Source organism: Pelodiscus sinensis, chromosome 4 (genome assembly GCF_052426305.1).
Source record: "Pelodiscus sinensis isolate ZL-2025 chromosome 4, ASM5242630v1, whole genome shotgun sequence".
Taxonomy (NCBI): domain Eukaryota; kingdom Metazoa; phylum Chordata; order Testudines; family Trionychidae; genus Pelodiscus; species Pelodiscus sinensis.
This window is the reverse complement of record NC_143055.1, coordinates 67403065-67424714: the sequence shown is the minus strand read 5'-3', so window position 1 is coordinate 67424714 and position 21650 is coordinate 67403065. Positions and strand designations below refer to the sequence as shown.

General features: G+C 40.9%; 1 protein-coding gene across 4 annotated transcripts in view; it reads left to right on the top strand.

Moving 5' to 3' along the window:
• The window catches only part of CEP44 (centrosomal protein 44), a 53597-nt gene that overhangs the window by 19268 nt on the left and 12679 nt on the right, over nucleotides 1-21650 (top strand). For 3 of the 4 annotated variants that reach the window (XM_089777913.1, XM_006126984.5, XM_006126982.4), the window contains exons 3-7: nucleotides 951-1101; nucleotides 3509-3655; nucleotides 8462-8569; nucleotides 18603-18737; nucleotides 20415-20624. In XM_089777913.1, the coding sequence (XP_089634039.1) occupies nucleotides 951-1101; nucleotides 3509-3655; nucleotides 8462-8569; nucleotides 18603-18737; nucleotides 20415-20624 (751 nt within the window). The remainder of the gene's footprint in view (nucleotides 1-950; nucleotides 1102-3508; nucleotides 3656-8461; nucleotides 8570-18602; nucleotides 18738-20414; nucleotides 20625-21650) is intronic. The other variant, XM_006126986.5, reaches the window with a different exon arrangement.

Below are 21650 nucleotides of genomic sequence, written 5' to 3'. Positions count from 1 at the left end.
TCTTCTGTGCTGATGCCTGTGAGAGCCAGCAGCCCGGGGTGGTGGGCAAACAGCTCTGAGTGACCTGATAGGTGTGGACAGCGGCTTCCTGCGTGTGGTGGTTCCTGTTTGCCCCCCTCACCCTCTGCACTGCTCCCTATCAGGGATAGAGGCAATAAGGGGGAGGAGAGTGCATGTAGTTGATAAGATTAACCAATAAGCCCAGGCTTATCGATTAATCGTGTAGTCAACTACATGTTGACCTCACTGTAGAGGAGTGCATTAAACTTAGTCAAGGGCCTGGCCATCAATTTATGATTCTGTACTCCCCACAGAACATAGCAGAACTCTTCTGATGTCCCTAGGAGGTTAGTAGCATTATCAAGACAACAATACTGTATTGCCATTATGTTATAACTACATTTTTTTCTCTTTTGTTCATCACGTTCACTGCTCAGTGACAGATCTGCTCCCTTTTGGGCCACTTATTTCTGCCCCTTGTTTCTTTTCCTTCCCATCTTTCCTCCATCTCTCCTTGTGACTCTCAGATGCCTCTGCATTTTCTTCTGTTCAGACCCAGTATGCTTCACTTCCACCTATTTTCTCATTGCAGCTGCTAAAATGATCAATGGTAAAATACTTAATTGTTGACAGTAAAATGTCATTATGCTTTAGACATTACACAGTTATTCATAGGGAGAGAGGAGTTTGAGTTAATTTCAGGCTATCTTCAGACTCAGGCAATCTTCAGTGAATCAGGTGGCATAAATGTGAACCATGTTTTTACCTCTGAATCCCAGAAGGCTAGAAGGGTACCTACACTTTTTTAAAGGAATATCAACTTCTATACAGTTTAGATGTGTCTTGTTGGCCTTATAGATATACCACACAGTTTGATACCACTGGTTTATACTACTTGCTGATTGTTTACTTCCATTTACTGTGTAAAATACTTCTCCTTTTTTCCCTAGCAGTTTGGCAAAGGGTGATCCCGCAGCATTTTTACCCATCATCAGTTATTCCTTCACGTCCTTCTCAACTTACATAGCAGAACTTTTGGTGGAATCTGATGTAGAGCTTACTGCTAAAAGTGATTTGCGTTTTACTGAAGCTATCTATAAGGTACTAGTAACTGGAGAAATTATAATTTGCTACTTAAAATTGTTTTATCGCAATCCTCATAATTAATATCAAGTAGCGGGAATAAGGCCAAATCTGTGACCAGAGGAAAGCATGGGCTAGAGCAGAACTACTCAATACGCGGGCTGCATGTGGCCTGCATGTTTGCAGCCCGCAGTGTGGTTTGGGTTTACACGGGGCTCAACACAGGGTCCAGAGGTGGGATCCTTTGAACATGGCTTGCACTGGGAACACGCTCCACAACGGCGAGGCATCTCCCAGGTGGGGTGAACATTTAAAGACGCAAGCAGACCGAGTGGCTAGAACAGGGTGTCAACATTTCTAGGGGCATTGTGGGAAGTGCTTTGTATTCATGCCCGCCAGTGTGAAAGAAGTAATTTGCATATATATTTGCATGTATATGCAACCACACTTCAGTTGCGGCCCTCAGCATGTGCTGTATTATTGTGGAACCCGGGGCTTTCAAAGTTGAGTAGCACTGCGCTAGAGAATACATTATTTAGGAAAAACTGTACACCACTGATTACCATAACATAAGTAATATATAAGGCTTGATATTTTATATCTAAAAACACATCTCACTTTTACATGCTAATAAAATGAAAGTAAGCTGGCTAGCGCTCAGCAGAAAAGAATGAGATGATGCTGGAGGGAGAGGTGAATGTAGTATTGCTTTTCTTGATTGAAAGAATGTGCTATAAGAACATAAGAACGGCCGTACTGGGTCAGACCAAAGGTCTTTCTAGCCCAGTATCCTGTCTACCAACAGTGGCCAGCACCAGGTGCCCCAGAGAGGGTGGACCGAAGACAGTGATCAAGCGATTTGTCTCCTGCCATCTCTCTCCAGCCTCTGACAAACAGAGGCCAAGGACACCATTTTATCCCCTGGCTAATAGCCTTTTATGGACCTAACCTCCATGAAATTATCTAGCTTCTCTTTAAACTCTATTATAGTCCTAGCCTTCACAGCCAACATAGCTATGAGTTACCAATGTTTACAACAGAGCTACAGTTTACCAGATCTGCAGTGTATTATAAAATAATGTTTTTTTTATTGTAGCAGTGCACTTCCTGATAATACACTTCATATCTATGAGACTGGGGAAAAGTCAACATGGTTTATGTGAAGGGAAAACGTACCTTACTAATCTACTAGAGTTCTTGACGGGTTTGGGGGGGGGGGAAGGTTAACAAGCATGTGGACAAGGGGGATCCACTAGATATAGTGTACTGAAACCTTTTGACAAGTTTCCTCACCTAAGGCTCTTAAATAAAGTAAGTTGTAATGGGACAAGAGGGAAGGTCCTCTCATGGATTGATAACTGGTTAAAAGACAGGAAACAAAGGGTAGGAATAAATGGTCAGTTTTCAGAATGGAGAGAGGTAACTAGTGGTGTCCTTCAAGGGTCTGTACGGGGACCAGTCCTTTCAACATATTTATAATCTGGAGCAAGGAGTAAACAGTGAGGTGGCATAATTTTGATATGATACTAAATTGCTCAAGATAAGACCAAAGCGGATTGTGAAGGGCTTCAAAAGGATCTCACAGAACTAGGTGATCGGACAGCAAAATGGCAAATGAATTTTAATGTTGATAAATGCAAAGTAATGCACATGGGAAAAATAATCTCAACTATACATGCAAAATAATGGGGGCTAATTTAGCTATATCTACTCATGAGAGAGATCTCAAAGTCATTGTGGTTAGTTCTCTGAAAACATCCACTCAATGTGCAGTAGTAGTCAAAAAAGCAAATAGAATGTTAGGAATCATTAAAAAAGGGATAGAGAATAAGAGAGAATATCTTGCCTCTATATAAATCCATGGTACGCCCACATCTTGAATTCTGCATACAGATGTGGTCTCCTTAACTCAAACAAGATCTATTGGCATAGGGAAAGATTCAGAAAAGGGCAACAAAAATTATTAGGGTTTGGAACAGCTCCCTTATGAAGAGAGATTAAAAAGACTGGGACTTTTCATGTTAGAAAAGAGGAGACTAAAGGGGGGATATGATAGAGGTCTATAAAATCATGACAGGTATGGAGGAAGTGAATAAGGAAAAGGTTCCCATAACATAAGAACTAGGTGTCACCAAATGAAATTAATTGGTAGCAGATTTAAAACAAGCAAAAGGAAGTTTTTCTACACATAGCACATATTTTTTAAGGAGTGATTTGGTTGAAGAGTGCCTGGTAGATTGGTTTATGATGGGAGTTTCAGATATGGGGGCAACTTAGAATATCCAAAACCAACGTGTGAAAAGATTGACTATCCTAGCTAAGGTGGAAAAAGGGGCAATTGTTTAAAAATAAGATTAAAAACATTGTTTCTACATAAAGAGAATATACAGAGTATATTGGGTAACTAAGTTTTACTCTCTTGCAGGTACTTCGAGATCAGTTTCAGTACAAACCAGTTTTAACAAAACAGCAGTTTCTCCAGTGTGGCTTTGCAGAAAGGAAAATGCAGATTGTTTGTGACATTATCAGTGCTGTGATGAAAATGCATAAGGAATTAAGTAATATGAATAAGGTACTAAGTTGGTAATACTTCAGATACAAAATATAGTTAATCTTTCTCTCAAATACTGCAAATCGTAACATTTCAGTTTAAACATTGCTCTAACTAGAAGAACTTCAGTAAGAATAATTGAAGTTTGAATGTGGAGGGAGCATAAATCAGAGTCCATCCCCTTGAAAATGCAATATGTACATCTGCTCATATGGGTTTTTTAATTTAAAAAAATCTGAAAAGTGTGACACACTCAATATAATGTTAAAAACTTATGTCCAAGCATCTTCATCAAATTGTGTGGCTGTACATATTCTAGATATGTGAAGGACTAGTTAGCTAATGCTCCCCAATTCCCTTTTCTGCCTCTGTCAGAAAGAGGCAGCCAGAGAGGTGAAAGGGGGGAAGAAAAGGGTACTTCAAAGTGGCAGTGCTGCGTGGAGCTTGGGGCCAGACGTCAGGTTCCTCCTGGCATTTCAAAGCAGCAGCACGGCATGGATCCTGGCATCAGCTGGAGACTCCCCTGCTGACCCCAGGCTCCGCAAGGTGCTTTTGCCTTTAAAGTGTAGCAACAGCCCTACGGCTGTTCCTACACTTCAAAGGTGGAGGCGCCCTGTTGACTAATTTAATACAGGCAGTCCCCGACTTACGAACACATCGACGTATGACCAACCTCCCATTAATCCCATATTACTGTAGTGTATAATATTTTCGAGTTGAGAACCACGTACGTTTAGTTTTTCGAACAGTGCAGGCAGAGTGGTATGAGAGCTACCGCCCAGTCATGGCGGCAGCCGACATGTTGTCCTCCCCTTTGTTTTGTTTTGGTTCTCAGTAGCATGTTGTGTTTGCATGTCTGCAGTCAGGCAGCATGTTTATGTTTCATTCCCTCATATTTTCTGTGTTTGCTTGTGGCCATCCTGGCAAGTAACAGGAAAAGTGCTAGTGATAAGAGCGGTGAAAAAAGAAAGAGAAAAGCTATTGATTTAGAACAGAAAATAGCGATAGTGGGGCAATACAAAAGGGGCCAAGCAGTGTCGTTCATGGTGCGTAATTTAGGCCTATCGAAATCCACCATAAGCACTATTAAAAAGGATAGCAATCACATTCATGAAGCAGTGAAAGGGTCTGCGCCTATGAAATCAACAATTATAACAAAGAAAAGAACAGGTCCCATCCATGACATGGAAAAACTCTTAGTGCTTTGGATCGAAGACCAAATTAAAAAACGCATGACATTAAGCCTCAAGATGATACAGGCTAAGGCTCATAGTCTTCTTGAAGACTTTTTTTTTAAAAAAAGGAGGGGTATGACTACGACCAAACTTTTAGTGCCAGTTACGGTTGGTTCAACCGTTTCAGAATTGTGCAAACTTTTACATTGTGAAAGTAAGTGAGGAGGCAGCCAGTGCTGATTCGAAAGCAGCAGAAACTTTCATAAAAGAATTGGATAAACTGATAAAAGAGAGAAATTATTTGCCAAACCAGATCTTTAATGTTGATGAGATAGGTCTCTTTTGGAAGAAAATGCCCGACCGTACATACATACGTAAGGAGGCAAAAACTATGCCTGGTTTTAAGGCTTTCAAAGACCATCTAACAGTCTTGTTAGGAGAGAATGTTTTTGGGTATAAATTGAAACGCTTCTTGATTTATCACTATGAAAACCCTAGAACAGGGGTGTCCAAACTTTTTTCAAAGAGGGCCAGATTTGATGAAGTGAACATGCGTGAGGGCCGACCATTTTGCCTGACATTCTTTGAACCATTAAAATTAAATGCAAATTAACTATTTTATGCAACGTTTATTGCAAACGGCATACTTTTCATTTCGTCACATGGATGACAAATCTAAACAGGTGTTAAATCACTCTGCCTTTCATATCTGAAGGCCAGATGAAAAAAAAAATCCAGGAAGCTGAAATATATGTCAGGAACATTGTAAAGTACATTACATATTATTGGTAATAAAGGTTGTCTGTCAACTTTTAAGTTCAAAAAATATGAACAGGAACATAACACCAAGTATACATGTTGTGTCCAAATATATTTATAACTGATTTAGACCAACTGACATTAACTGAGATTTTACAATGTATTCATCTCAATACATATGGATTCGCTGGGGGCCATAAAAAATAGATATTGCCAAATTACCTGGGGGGGCCGTATTAAACCGGAACACGGGCCGCAATTGGCCCACGGGCCGGACTTTGGACATGCCTGCCCTAGAATCTTCAAGAATATCAGCAAGGCTACTTTACCAGTTCATTATCGTGCTAATAACACATGGATGACGCTTGCACTTTTTGAAGATTGGTTCATGAACTGTTTCATACCTGAAGTCAAGGCATAGTTTTGGAGAAAGGAATTCCTTTCAAAATTTTGCTTATTTTGGATAATGCTCCAGGTTACCTCAACATCTAAATGACTTGCATCCCAATGTGAAAGTGGTGTTTCTGCCTCCCAACAGCACATCTATTCTCCAACCCATGGACCAGGGGGCCATAGCTGCTTTCAGAGCATATTATCTTCGCAACACATTTGAAAAGGCAATTGCTGCCACAGAATGCAAAAATGCCAAAACATTATGTGGATTTTGGAAGGACTACAACATTCTGCATGGCATAAGGAACATTGCTGCTGGATGGGAGGAAGTCACTCAACAATGTATGAGTGTCATATGGAAGAAAATCCTAAAAAGATATGTCAACAGTTTCAAAGGCTTTGAAAAAGAAAAGGCACTAGAAGAAATTTCCAATAAAATTGTACTGATGGCGAAAGAAGTGGATCCGGAAGTGGATAAAGAAGACTTGCACTAACTGGTTGAGGCTGTTGGGGAGGAGCTGAGCAATGAAGATTTAATGGAGCTGAATAATGAAGACATACGCCAACTGGTTGAGGCTGTTGGGGAGGAGCTGAGCAATGAAGATTTAATGGAGCTGAAGGCAGAGCGGGTAACAGAGGAAGAGAGACAAAAAGCCTAAGAAGAAGAAGCCCCCAAAAATTTGTGATGAAAGAAATGGCTGCAGTCTTCAGCAAAATAAATGAAGGAATTCAAGTGTTTGAAAAAATGGACCCTAATGTTGATTCTCAAAAGTGGATCATTTAATTCAGGACGCCCTGGCTTGCTTTAACGAAATTTATAATGAGAAGAAAAAAACAAACTGTCCAGTCCAAAATGGATATTTTTTTGAAGAAAGCCCTCAGCACTGCTGCCTCTCCCACTGAACCAATGCCTTCTACAAGCAAAGGCACTGCTGAAGTAGAAGATGAATCTGCTGTTGATGATGTTGTTTCTGTAGTATTGTCACCTACCTTCTCCAGTTCCTCATCCAATTAATTCAGTTCATTCACCTTCATAATTATCAATCCAAGTGTGCACAACAATACCAAGAATAAAGGTAAAGTTCATGTACAGTATTTACATTATTTACATTTTATTTACAATAAAATATTTACAATATTTACATCACATTATTTACAGTACTGTATTGCATTGTGTTTTGTATTTCATGTTCATGTTTGTCAATTTCAGTTTGCTGTCGCTGTAGTTTATTTCCCGTGTGTTTCTGCCCTCAGTGTTTTTTTTTTTTTCGTTTGTTGATTGTTGTTTTGTAGGCGATTTGTTACATTTGGAGTGCTAGTGAATTAATATTATAAACATTACTGGTAGTGGGCATCTGATACCTACCTGTATAAAGGTATTTCCGACCAAATCGAGTTAGAACCAGATGTTTGGAACGTAACCCATTCGTAAGTCGAGGACTATCTGTAGTCAATGCAAAATGCATCGACTTTGATTAGTCAATTACCCACAATTTAAGATCCCTAATATATTCTTACTACTTGTATGTGAGTTTTACTTGGATTTCACAATGCACATTTTGGGTCTTAATACATGCTAAGATCTAAATCAATGATTTAGAATAGAGCAGCTAACATATCAGCTGATACTATGTGTATGTGGAAGTTCCTTCTAGAAAAGAAATATGAATTTGTAGGGGTGGCCAAACTGCAGTTTGTGAGCTACATGCAGCTCCTTTACTGGTAATGTGCATCTTCTGGAGCCCTCTATGTCCTTCCATTCACTGCCTACCAGACTTAGGGGGCTGCTGAGCTCTTCTGCCCAATGGGAGCAAGGCGAATTTTTGAGCTTCTGTCCTGCAGGAGGCATCTTCTGGGGCTCCGGGCTGAAGCCCTGGCAAGTGCCTCTCACAGGACAGAAATCCTAACCCCACCACTCTGACACTGAACAGGATCCCTGCAGGGTTGAAGCCCTGAGCCCTGGCAGATGTACCTTGTTCTTGGACTTATGACAATTATTGTGTGCAGCTCAAGGGGTCAGTAAGTTTGACAATATATGCAATGATTATCTACATCATGAAACACTAGCATTAAGAAGTTCTATCTTATGCATTTGTCACTTATTTATTATTATATGGTTGTATTTTAATTGTAATTTAATTTTTTTTAAAATCAGTGTTAAATGCCTTATGTTTTTTCATTTATACCCATGACCAGACTAGATCTAGCTTTGTGTGTGTAAAATGTGGTTTGTGAATGTATAGTCATGAGATTCATTTTCAAGTCTTTACTCTATCCATTTTTAACAATTTGGGTTATTTAATTTTTTTCTATTTTTGGTCACTATTTCATAATGAAGAAATCTAAATGTGTTTTATATGTATGATGTTCAATTGAATTATATAGAGATAGCGTTAAAGCTTATTTGCCTTTATTTAATGACATTAATTAAATTTATTTATTTAATGACATTGCCTTTCTTTCTTTGTGTGTTGTTGTTTGTTTTTGTTTTATTTTGAAGGCTAAACCTCAAACAAGAAAAAAACCCAGGTCTTTTAAATCTGAGTCACAGGCAAATGGTGAAAAACTTCTTGTTGATCCTGTTTGCAAGACAATGATTTCTCAGCAGGTATGAAAATAGGAGGAAAATTGTTTGCTTTCTTATGTATACAGTTTATAGTTCTCTGACATTGGTGATATTCAGTAAATCAGTTCAGGATTGATCAGCAAGTTGTTCAGCCAGCCAGTACCTTACTTAAAATAAAACAAAAACTTTAGTTGTGAAGACTGATATGAAAATAAAAGCCAGAAGCAAACAGATGCAAAATGTAGCTCTGAGAAATGTGCTCTATTTCAGTGTGCAGTTGATGCTGAAGTCTAACAATGGTATCGCTATGGATAGTAATTCCCTGCTCTAATAAGAATATAACAGTAGGGATCTATTATCGACCACCTGACCAGGACAGTAGTAGTGACTATAAAATGCTAAGGGAGATTAGAGAGGCTATCAAAATAAAGAACTCAGTATTAGTGGAGGATTTCAACTATCCCCATACTGACTGGGTTCATGTTGCCTTAGGACGAGACGCAGAGACAAAATTTTTTGATACCTTAAACGACTGTTTCTTGGAGCAGCTGGTACAGGAACCAACTAAATCGAGAGGTAATTCTCGATTTAGTCATGAGTGGCGCGCAGGATCTGGTCCAAGAGGTCACTATAACAGGACCACTTGGAAATAGTGACCATAATATAATAACATTTAACATTCCTGTGGTGGGAAGAACACCTCAGCAGCCCAACACTATGGCATTTAATTTCAAAAAGGGGAACTATGAAAAAATGAGAAGGTTAGTTAAATAGAAATTAAAAGGTACAGTGGCTAAAGTAAAATCCCTGCAAGCTGCATGGATACTTTACAAAGACACCATAATAGAGGCCCAACTTAAAAGTATACCCCAAATTAAAAAAAATAGTAGAACTAAAAAAGAGCCACTGTGGCTTGGCTTAACCATGTAAAAGAAGCAGTGAGAAATAAAAAGACATCTTTTAAAAAGTGGAAGTCAAATCCTAGTGAGAGAAATAGAAAGGAGCATAAACACAGCCAAATTAAGTGTAAAAATGTAATAAAAAAAGCCAAAAAGGAGTTTGAAGAACATCTAGCCAGAAACTCAAAAAGTAATACAAAATGTTTTTTAAGTATATCAGAAGCAGGAAGCCTGCTAACAACCAGTGGGGCCCCTGGACGATCGACATACAAAAGGAGCACATAAAATACGATAAAGTCATTGCAGAGAAATTAAATTCTTTGCTTCAGTCTTCACGGCTGAGGATGTTAGGGAGATTTCCAAGCCTGACCCATCCTTTGTAGGTGACAAATCAGAGGACTTGTCACAGGTTGAAGTATCATTAGCAGAGGTTTTGGAATTAATTGATAAACTTAACAGTAACAAGTCACTGGGACCAGAAGGCATTCACCCAAGAGTTCTGAAAGAACTCAGATGTGAAATTGCGGAACTGTTGACTATGGTTTGTAACCTATCCTTGAAATCAGCTTCTGTGCCCAAGGACTGGAAGACAGCTAACATAAAGCCAATATTTAAAAAGGGCTCTAGAGGTGATCCTAGTAATTACAGACCGGTAAGTCTAACGTCAGTACCGGGCAAATTAGTTGAAACAATACTAAAGAATAAAATTGTCAGACACAGAAGAACATAATTTGTTGGGCAAAAGTCAACATGGTTTCTGTAAAGGGAAATCATGTTTTACTAATCTATTAGAATTCTTTGAAGGGGTCAGCAAACATGTGGACAAGGGGGATCCAGTAGATATAGTGTTCTAGATTTCCAGAAAGTCTTTGACAAGGTCCCTCACCAAAGGCTCTTATGTAAATTAAGTAGTCATGGGATAAGAGGGAAGATCCTTTCATGGACTGAGAACTGGTTAAAAGACAGGAAACAAAGGGTAGGAATAAATGGTACATTTTCAAAATAGAGAGTGGTAACTAGTGGTGTTCCCCAAGGGTCAGTCCTAGGACCAATCCTGTTCAACTTATTCATAATTGATCTGGAGAAAGGGGTAAACAGTGAGGTGGCAAAATTTGCAGACGACACTAAACCGCTAAAGGTAGTTAAGACCAAAGCAGACTGTGAAGAACTTAAACTCTCACCAAACTAAGTGACTGGGCAACAAAATGGCAAATGAAATTTAATGTGGATAAATGTAAAGTAATGCACATTGGAAAAAATAACCCCAACTATACATATAATATGATGGGGGCTAATTTAGCTACAACTAATCAGGAAAGAGATCTTGGAGTCATTGTGGATCGTTCTCTGAAGATGTCCACTCAGTGTGCAGCGGCTGTCAAAAAAAGCAAACAGGATGTTAGGAATCATTAAAAAAGGGATAGAGAATAAGACAGAGAATATCTTATTGCCCTTATATAAATTCATGATATGCCCACATCTTGAATACTATGTACAGATGTGGTCTTGTCATCATGTCATTAGGGGGGAGGGATAGCTCAGTGGTTTGAGCATTGGCCTGCTAAACCCAGGATTGTGAGTTCAATCCTTGTGGAGGCCATTTAGGGATTTGGGGCAAAAATTTGTCAGGGATGGTACTTGGTCCTGCTGTGAAGGCAGGGGACTGGACTTGATGACCTTTCAAGGTCCCTTCCAGTTCTAGGAGATAGGCAATCTCCATTATATATTATATTATCTCAAAAAAGATATACTGTCATTAGAAAAGGTTCAGAGAAGGGCAACTAAAATGATTAGCGGTTTGGAACGGATCCCATATGAGGAGAGATTAAAGAGACTGGGACTTTTCAGCTTGGAAAAGAGGAGACTAAGGGGGATATAATAAAGGCATATGAAATCATGAATGGTGTGGAGAAAGTAAATAAGGAAAAGTTATTTACTTGTTCCCATAATAAAAGAACTAGGAGCCACCAAATGAAACTAATGGGCAGCAGGTTTAAAACAAATAAAAGGAAGTTCTTCTTCACACGGCGCATAGTCAATCTGTGGAACTCCTTGCCAGAGGTTGTGAAGGCTAGGACTATAACAGGGTTTAAAAGAGAACTAGATAAATTCATGGAGGTTAAGTCCATTAATGGCTATTAGCCAGTATGGGTAAGGAATGGTGTCCCTAGCCTGTTTGGCAGAGAGTGGAGATGGCAGGAGAGAGATCGCTTGATCATTACTTGTTCGATTCACTCCCTCTAGGACACCTGGCATTGGCCACTGTTGGCAGATAGGGTACTGAGCTGGATGGATCTTTGGTCTGACCCAGTGTGGCCATTCTTATGTTCTTATGGTATTTAAAGTATCATTATAATGTATTTTATTGATTAAAAAGTCTGAGTAGTGTTGGCCTGTAACTTTAAAAACAAGTAGTCCTTTGGCACCTTAGAAACTAACAAATACAATAAGTCATGAACTTTTGTGGGTAAATTCACTTCATTAGATGCATATTTTATTGGTGGTCAAATATGCAAGAAAGAAGAGACACAAACCTAATATTAAGATGTACACAATCTGTTGATCATGGGTAGAACTTAAGCTATGAATGTAGTTTGAACTCTGACCCTACGTAATACTCCAATGATCTGTCATGAGAAATGATTTAGGTGGCCTGCCAAAATCTGTAAAATATCTCTTCATAACACATTTCTCATTTCTTAGTCCAGTATGCTTGATCTACTAACTTCTCCTGCTGTTATACTGTGAGGGAGGCAAAGAGGTTTTACTCTGCCTCTTTGCCATAGATGCAGGAAATTTGCACCCTTCAGAAATTTACAGAAATGTAATTGCTTAGCTAATCCAGACTCAATGCCAGAACATAACACTGCTAGCTGGTAAAATCTGTTCTCATCACAAAAGATTACCTGCTTCTGGGGTGATTTACCACCTGACCCTATCCTTTCTGGATGATAAAGTAGAATGGAGAACATGTGGGATTCCTATGGACAGATAAATCACATCTCCTTTGAAGAGAGGAATTTATCAGCCGCACTAAAATGTGCATTAATCAACCAGCATTGAAAAAAAACCTATTAATTGATACTTGCAACTCTGCGAACTGATGACTATTAGTTATGGCCTTTATAAAAGCATGCTGACTGAGAATCTAGTAGAGAAGTTTCCAATTCTACTGTTCAGTTGCCAGTTTCTGGATCCTTTTAATTCTGGCTTTTGGCCAGTACACAATACAGAAAAAGAGCTTATTGATCTGGACACAAATAGATCTTCCATCATAGATAATAGAAATGGATTCCTAGCAATTTTACTAAAATTATGACACTTTATACTATTGATGACTCAGTGTGCTTGTCTAATCTCTAAGGGTATGTCTACACTACAAAGTTAATTCGAACTAACAGACGTTAGTTCGAATTAACTTTGATAGGTGCTACACATAGAAACCGCTAGTTCGAACTTAATTCGAACTAGAGGAGCGCTTAATTTGAACTAGGTAAACCTCATTCCACGAGGACTAACGCCTAGTTCGAATTAAGTAGTTTGAATTAAGGGCTGTGTATCCACTTAATTCGAACTAGTGGGAGGCTAGCCCTCTTCAGCTTTCCCTGGTGGCCACTCTGGGCACCACCAGGGAAACTCTTCTGCCACCCTCCCGGCCCCGGAGCCCTTAAAGGGGCACGGTTTGGCTGCACCCAGCCAGCAGACCCTGCACCTGGCACGGTACGAGCCAGCCTCTCGCTGCCACCCAGCCCTCTGCCTCTTCCCGGGACCAGGCTGGTGGCTCCCAGGAGCCTGCCCCGGTCTGCAAGAGGCTGGCGCCCACCTGGTCTAACGCGGAGATCGTGGACCTCATCCACGACCTCCGCACTAGGCACAGGAAAGCAGCCTTCTAGGGCAGGATAGCTGCCAGCCTGGCCACCCAGGAGCACGTTTGCATGAAAATCAGGGTGGTCCAGTGAGACCCCCGACCCTGAGCCCTGAGCTTAGAACATAAAAACATAAGAATGGCCGTACTGAGTCAGACCATACTGGATCAGACCAAAGGTCCATCTAGCCCAGTAGCCTGTCTGCCGACAGCGGCCAACAGTAGGTACCCTGGAGGGGATGGACCGAAGACAATGACCAAGCCATTTGTCTTGTGCCATCCATCTCCAGCCTTCAACAAACAGAGGCCAGGGACACCATTTCTACCCCTTGGCTAATACCACTCCATGGACCCAGTCTCCATGAATTTATCTAACTTCTCTTTAAACTCTGTTATAGTTCTAGCCTTACAGCCTCCTGCAGCAAGGAGTTCCACAGGTTGACTATTTGCTTTGGGAAGAAGAACTTTCTGTTATTAGTTTGAAGCCTGCTACCAATTCATTTCATTTGGTGTCCTCTAGTCCTTCTATTATGGGAACTAATGAAGAACTTTTCTTTATGCACCCTCTCCACACCACTCATGCTTTTATAGACCTCTATGATATCCCCCCTCAGTCTCTTCTTTTCTAAGCTGAGAAGTCCCAGTCTCTTTAGCCTCTTTTCATATGGGATCTGTTCCAAACCGCTGATCATTTTAGTTGCCCTCCCCTCTCCCAGCCTCTCTCTTCCCCTCTCCCACCTCCTTTTCCCAGTCTCCCCGAGTTTTGTTCAATAAAGAGAGTTTCTATTTTTGAACACACGTGTCCTTTATTTTGTACATCAGGAAGGGGGGCTAGGGAGGGGTAAGTGGAAGGAGGTGAGGGAGGAATGGGGTACGAGCCCCCGGTGGGGAGGACTGGGGTGGCTCTGCGGGTTCCTCGGGTGGAATCTCTCCTGCAGCCCCCAGATTGACCCCCCCCCCCAGATGGCAGCCTGTGGCAAGTGCAGCTGGGCTGATGGCCGAGTGCTGTGATGTGCCGAATGTGGGCACTCAGGGCACTCCAAGCCAGGACTGCTTTGCAAGCGGGGAACTCCTGAGAACTGTCTGCCCGGGGTGGGTGTTGGGTCCCTTTAAGCACAGCCCTCGGCTAGCCTGAGGCAGCAGCTCCACACTCTAAGTCCTAATCTGATGCCCTGCCGGCACTGCTTCCGGCCATCCTTAACCTCGGTTCAGGGTCCACTCAATGTGGACATGCTAGTTCGAATTAGCAAAATGCTAATTCGAACTAGTTTTTAGGACTAGATGCACTAGTTCTAATTAGCTTAGTTCGAATTAACTAATTCGAATGAAGTTAGTTCTAATTAGTGCTGTAGTGTAGACATACCCTAAAAGACTTCAGGGGCAAATGAAAGTACTCTGAAAGGGCGCAGATTCTTATCATGCTAAAATGATTAGGCCATCATAGACAGCTGTTCTTCGGTTTCCAAAGCCATTGCCCCTGGAGTCTCACAATGTACATGATTTTCCCCTTTATTATGCTGTTGCCAATAGCAAGCCATCAGGGGTATGTCTGCACTGCATTTAGACACTTGCAGCCAACTGGGGCTCAGGCGAATGGACAGTTTTAATTATGGTATAGACATTTAGTCTTGGGCTGCAGCCTGAGCTGTGGCACTCTCACACCTTGCTGGATTCTAGAGCCCAGGCTCCAGCCTGAGCCCGAACATCTACATTGCAACTGAACAACCCCTTGGCCCAATACCTGGAAGCTAAAGTTGGCTGGCATGGGCTAGCTGCAGGTTTTAATTGTGGTGTAGATATAGCGCGAGATTTACACCATCTCCCTAGCCTGAGAAAACTCTTAAAACAGGTTGCAGTATAGGTAGTGCATGAATGACACATAGCTCTACCTCTCTTGTAGAATAATATAAACCCCACTGTCTTATTGCTTCCTCATAGTTTAAAAAGATCTGTATAAAGATAAATGGGGGGAACAGTAGAATGACGTTACTGTAGAGTGGTCTACAATAGATCATCAGATTAGGAAGAGGAGATGGATCAGGCATTTCTATCACACATAATAGAAATACAAGAGTACAAGACCTGCTAGTAATGAGGAACTTCACTCAGACACCTGTTGGAAAAGTTATACAGCAAAATGCAAATTTTCTAGTATATTCTTGCAATGTAGCAGGGACAAGTGGTATGTATTAGGGATGACTTTTTGTTTCACCAACTGGAAGAAGTAAGTGGGAGCAGCATTTTAGTATTGACTGTGACCAACAGGGAGGAATTGATTGTGAATCTAAAGGTGGAAGTCAATTTGGGTGAAAGCAATCATGAAATGGCAAACTTCATAGTTCTAAGGAAAGGAAAGAGAGAGAACTGTGGATTCAGTACAATGTTTAAAAAGGTCTGCTTTTTGAAGTTCAAACAAAAAACTGGAAGATATGATCCCATGAGGAAAAAAGGTTAAGAAATAAAAGTTCAAGAGAGCTGCCAGTTTCTCAGAAAGATATTAAGTTACATCTGCAAACTATTCCAATGCAAAGAAAAACTAAGAAAAACAGTAAGAAGCCAATTTGGCTTTTTCAGTAGCTCTTTGATTACCTGAAAATACAAAAGATAGGAAACATGGATAATTGACTGAGGAGTACAAAAAATAGTATCAGTACATAGCAACGAAATCAGAAAGGCCAAGGCACAAAATGAGTTACATCTAGACAACAAGAAGAGGTTCTTTAAATATATTGGAACCAAGAAAAAGACAGTTAAAAATAATGTTGTTAGTAGAGAAGGAGAGCTAATAATGGACAACATAAAGAAGACTGAGGTGTTGAATGCCTGTTTTGCTTCAGTCAACAGTCAATGCCTGTTTTGCTTTAGTCAGGGATATGAACAAGTAGTTCAGTAGATGATTAATTGATAAGCTTAAACTTATCAGTTAGTCTAGTCAACTACTTGCGTTTCCCCCCCCCCCCCCCTTGCTGCCTAAGTATCAGAGGCAACAAGTAGAGGGAAGCAGGAGCCAGTACTGGGGGGAAGCTGTGTTAACAGCTGATTTCCTCCCAGAACCACCTGTGCAGTGCCACCTGCCTTCCCCCATGCTGCTGCCTCTGATACAGAGGCAGCAACACAGGGTGGCCTGGGGCTCCTTCGGAGTGGGGCCAGAGTGCATTGGCTGCCAGCCCCACCCTCAGGGACTATAGAATAGTTGACTAACTGCTAAGGTTTATGTGGTTAGTCGCCTAGTCTGTTACCTGCTGTCTAATATCCATAGTCATCACTAAAGTTGTCTTCACTCAACACAATTAAGGGGGAAGGAATGCAAGCCAAAATAGCAAAAGAACAAGTTAAAATATTTACTCTAATTTTAAATATATTCAAGACACCAAGACTTGATGAAATTCATGCTAGAAGGCTTAAGGAGCTAGCTGAATCAATTCTGGAAACAATGTAATTATCATTGAGAACTCCTGAAGGAAGGGTGAGATCCAAGGAATAGAGAAAGAGAAACATAGTACCTCTTTTTAAAGAGGGAAATAAAGAGGACTTGGGAATTATAGACTAGTCAGGCTGACTTTGATACCTGGAAAGATACTGGAATAAATTACTGAATTTATAAATACTTATTGAACAATAGAATTATAAAGAATAGCTAGCATGGATTTGTCAAGAATGAATCATGCCACCTACACCAACCTAATTTCCTTTTTTTTTCTTTAGCATAATTACTGGATTAGTGGAGAGGGAAGAAGCAATAGACATGACCTATCTTGATTTTGGTAAAGCTTTTGATGCTATCCCCCATGATAGTCTCCTAAGCAAGATTAGGGAAATGCAGTCTAAGAGAAATTACTATCAGATAGGTGCATAACTGGTTGAAACTCCTACTCAGAGAAGTTATCAGTGGTTCACTGTCAGACTGGGAGAGTTTATTTAGTGGGAGTCACAGGACTCTTTCCTGAATCTGGACACTGTTTAGTATTTTCATTAATAACTTGAATAGATGAGTGGAAAATAGGCTTATATGTTTGCAGATGACACAACGCTGGAAGGGATTGTAAGCACTTTGGAAAAGGATTAGAATTCAAAATCACTTTGAGAAATTGGGGAATTGGTTCAAAATCAACAAAAGATTAAATTTAGTAAAGACAAGTGCAAAGTACTTCATTTAGGAAGTAATAATCACAGGCACAAATACAAAATGGAAAATAACTGGCTAGGTAGTAGTACTGCTGAAAATTCTGGGCGCAATACTGGATCATAAATTGAATGTGCAGCATGAACTTATCAATTACCCAAACAGTTACATGTGGTGCCTGTTCCGGTTCTTGAGGATCCGGCTGTAACCCTGCTCTGCTGCCTCTGATATAGAGGCAGCAGCACGGGGTGGCAGATGGTAGCTGGTACATGTGGGGAACTCCAGGGATATGGGCTGCTGCCCTGTGCTGCAGGTGCTTGTAACCGTGTAATTTTCAGCAGTTACATGGTTAGCCAATTATCTGCCTTTTAACATCCCTAGAATAAACAATGTGATGCATTTGCAAAAATCTAATATTCTTGGACATATTAACAATAGCATTGTATGTAAGGCATGTGAAGTAATTGTTCTGTTCTGCTTGGTACTCATACTGCCTCAGATGGATTCTGGGCACCACACTCTAGGAAAGATGTTTGTAGACAAATTGGTGAGAGTCCAGAGAATAGCAATACTGAAAGGTTTATTTGGGCTTTAGATAATGCCTTATTTCAGTTGTTGTCTTTCGTTTGGCATTGAAGAGCAGCCTTCTGAAATTTCATCTAGGCTAGGCTGAAGTGCTACTGGCAGAAAGGGGGAAATGTTGAACAGCTTGCCTTCTTTAGGTCATCCTCTGTTGTAAAGGTGTCTATCTTTATGTTAAGTTGATCTCAAGTCTTGGGTCCTTTAGGTCTCATATTTTTTGATTTGGCTTTCCCTCAGTGAGTCTACCTAGAAAAAATACACACCCTCCTCGCCAAACAAATAGGCAAACAAACAACCTGCCCCCAAACAAACATGCAGACAAACCCCATCAAACAAACAAATCAAGCTATTTTTCTAGTAAACTGCCAAGGACCAGGAGATATTGACTTAAAATATGAGAGAGGAAATACTGGTGATGACCCATATGACTTTCTGAAAGGATTATCAAGTATAACTTTGCTGATCTGTCTTGCAACTGTGTGAGATCAGATTGCTTGGGTGTAAAGACAAAAGCAAAATTGTTAAAAACATCACATTGTACGTTTTGGTGGCAGACATTTTGTTGTAATAAATCATACATGTGGATTACTGTTTTTACATACAAAGAAACCTCAAGTGGAACGTTACCCAGACAGTGACGTTAATGTGATTGTCCTTCATGATTCAGCCATTCCAGTAGATGGAGATAGCGGAGAAGAGTCTTGTATAGCTGATGATATTTTGGAAGTTGGAAGTGAACAAGTAAGAATTTGAATTTTAAAATGAAGAGTTGCGTGACAGCCTAAGTGTCTTCCAAACTGCTTTTTAATTTTTTTCAAAATTAATCTTGATATAGAAGTATTCTGTAAAGAACATTGGTAGTATAATTGTATTATTTGCTTAGAAAAAAAGGTTTTAACATTTGTAGGAAGTGAGTACAGTGAGCCCTCGCTACTTCGCGGTTCGACCATCGCGGATTCACGACTTCGCGGACTTTTTTCTGTACATTAAAGGGTGGTTTGTTAACAGTACTACCGTATATTCCGGGGGAAGCCGGCGGGGGGGGCATCCCAGGCGCGCCTGGGCTGCTCCCCCGCCGGAGCCCCTCCGCGGCTTTCAAAGCCTCGGGGGAAGCCGGCGGGGGGGGCATCCCAGGCGCGCCTGGGCTGCTCCCCCGCCGGAGCCCCTCCGCGGCTTTCAAAGCCTCGGGGGAAGCCGGCGGGGGGGGGGCATCCCAGGCGCGCCTGGGCTGCTCCCCCGCCGGAGCCCCTCCGCGGCTTTCAAAGCCTCGGGGGAAGCCGGCGGGGGGGGGCATCCCAGGCGCGCCTGGGCTGCTCCCCCGCCGGAGCCCCTCCGCGGCTTTCAAAGCCTCGGGGGAAGCCGGCGGGGGGGGCATCCCAGGCGCGCCTGGGCTGCTCCCCCGCCGGAGCCCCTCCGCGGCTTTCAAAGCCTCGGGGGAAGCCGGCGGGGGGGGCATCCCAGGCGCGCCTGGGCTGCTCCCCCGCCGGAGCCCCTCCGCGGCTTTCAAAGCCTACTTCGCGGATTTTCAGCTATCGCGGTCGGGTTTGGAACCTATCTACCGCGATAAACGAGGGTTCACTGTAATTTATTTTCAGTAGCGTCCCCAATATACAATCTACTGTAGAAGCACGTGCACACATTGAAAGGTTTTTGCCCTATGACTTAAGTTTTCTCCTCTCTTAAAAGACCACATCAGAGGTAGCAATGTAAGCATCTAGTCAAGCAATTGACTACCTAATAAGCATGTGCTTATCAGATACTTGAGTGATTACTTGACTAGTTCCTTCCTATCAGAAGCAGCAAGTGGGGAGATGGAGCAGGAGCCAGTACTGGGGGTTTCAGCATTGGTCTCCATGCCAGGGGAGGCATAGGGACAGTGGGGGACTGGGTGCAAGCCAGGAATCAGCTGATTCCCGGCTTGCACCCCGTCCCAGATGCTGTGCCTCTGCTTTTTAAATGTAGTAAGAGCCACATTTAAAAGTCAGAGCCTCAGTAGTTGAAATTCCATCAGCTACTCGATTAGCTGATTAAACAAAATTTAACATCCCTAATAAGAGCGTCAAAAAACAATGTATAAAGAGAAAAGAGGTACAAAAAAACTTGTGGGAAAAGTCATATGGTGGTTGGTCTTACCTTAATTATTGTTTCAATGTAAAGCATCCCCAGTTGCCCCACAACTTCACAGTCAACTGGCTGATTTCTGTCAAGTGTTTCTCTAATGTGCAAACTTTTTGCATGTTCACAGCAGTTTCTGAAGGTAAAAGCATTCTCAAATGTGATTGTTCACAATGGTTGAAATGGCTTAGTAGTGAAGAAAAAAATGTTGTAAGCTTCTGCAGTTGAGTTTATCATGTCTGTAAAATTGTATTTATGTGTAAAATTAGAGAGAGCAAAATTTTTTGTTGTCGTTATTTCCAGGTCACCAAAGATAATAGTCTGATTGAGCTACTGCAGAGCCAGCTTGCTGATTGTCAAGAAAAACTTCATAAGCTAAATTGGATGGAAGATAAACTACATGTTTTAGAAGAGAGACTGAAAGGGAAGGTGATTATAGATGAAAAGGACTGGAATAATCTCCTGAGCAGGGTCTTACTCCTTGAAACAGAACTGTTATTGCAGTCAAAAAAGGTATTTTACTATAAACCTATTTTATTAGGGAGAGAGAATCTGTAGCAGGGTGGATTAATTTAAATCAGTGATTTTAATCTTATTCATCATTTGAATGTTATTTGCTTAAATAAAGGATGATTCTTATAGGTTGGTATAACTATCAGAATATATTGCTTTGCAAATAAATACATCAAACTTGAGAGTTATGAACATCAGAATTATGAACAGATTGATCAATCACACACCTCATTTGGACCAAGAAGTGCGCAATCAGGCAGCAGCAACAGAGACAGACAAATGCAACTACAGTACAGTACTGTGCTAAATGTGATCCACTAAAAAGATAAAAGTTAAGTAAAAAAAAATTTGACAAGCTAAGAATTTTCTGTGCTAGTTTCATTTAAATTAAGTTGGTTAAAAGAACTATTTTTTTTCCTGAATAGTAAAGTTTCAAAGCTGTATTAAGTCAAAGTTCAGTTGTAAACTTTTGAAAGAACAACCATAATGTTTTGTTCAGAGTTATGAACAGGGCTTGGCAAATTTGTTCATCTACTTGCCCACAGCCCCGATTTCAGCCAGTTGCGCCATTCACTGGTGGTGCGCGCATGCGCAGTGCGGGTCTGGCGCATGTGCGGTGCGGGGCTGGTGAGTGGATTTCGCCGCGGTTTGTCGAGTTCTGGTTATGAATATTTGAAGTCTGAGGTTCTGCTGTGTAGCCTTTACATAAATCTAGTACTACTTTAGTTTAACAGGAATACAGTATAAGCAATTATAAAGCTTAACATACATTTATTCAAAATTTTAATTTTTACTACCTTGCTAGAAAATGGGGAGTGAGGCATTTCTTTTGTACTAGATTTTTTTTTACTTGTGATTTATATCAAGATACATTTAGATAAAAATTGGAATGCAATTCAGAATGTACAAAATAGCATTCAAAATTTGCTAGTTAAATGCTGGATACTTAAGAAAAAAGTAAGTTTATCAAATCTGTTTTGCGTTTAAAACCTAACTGTGAAATAAAGGAGGTATTGTCTATAAGAA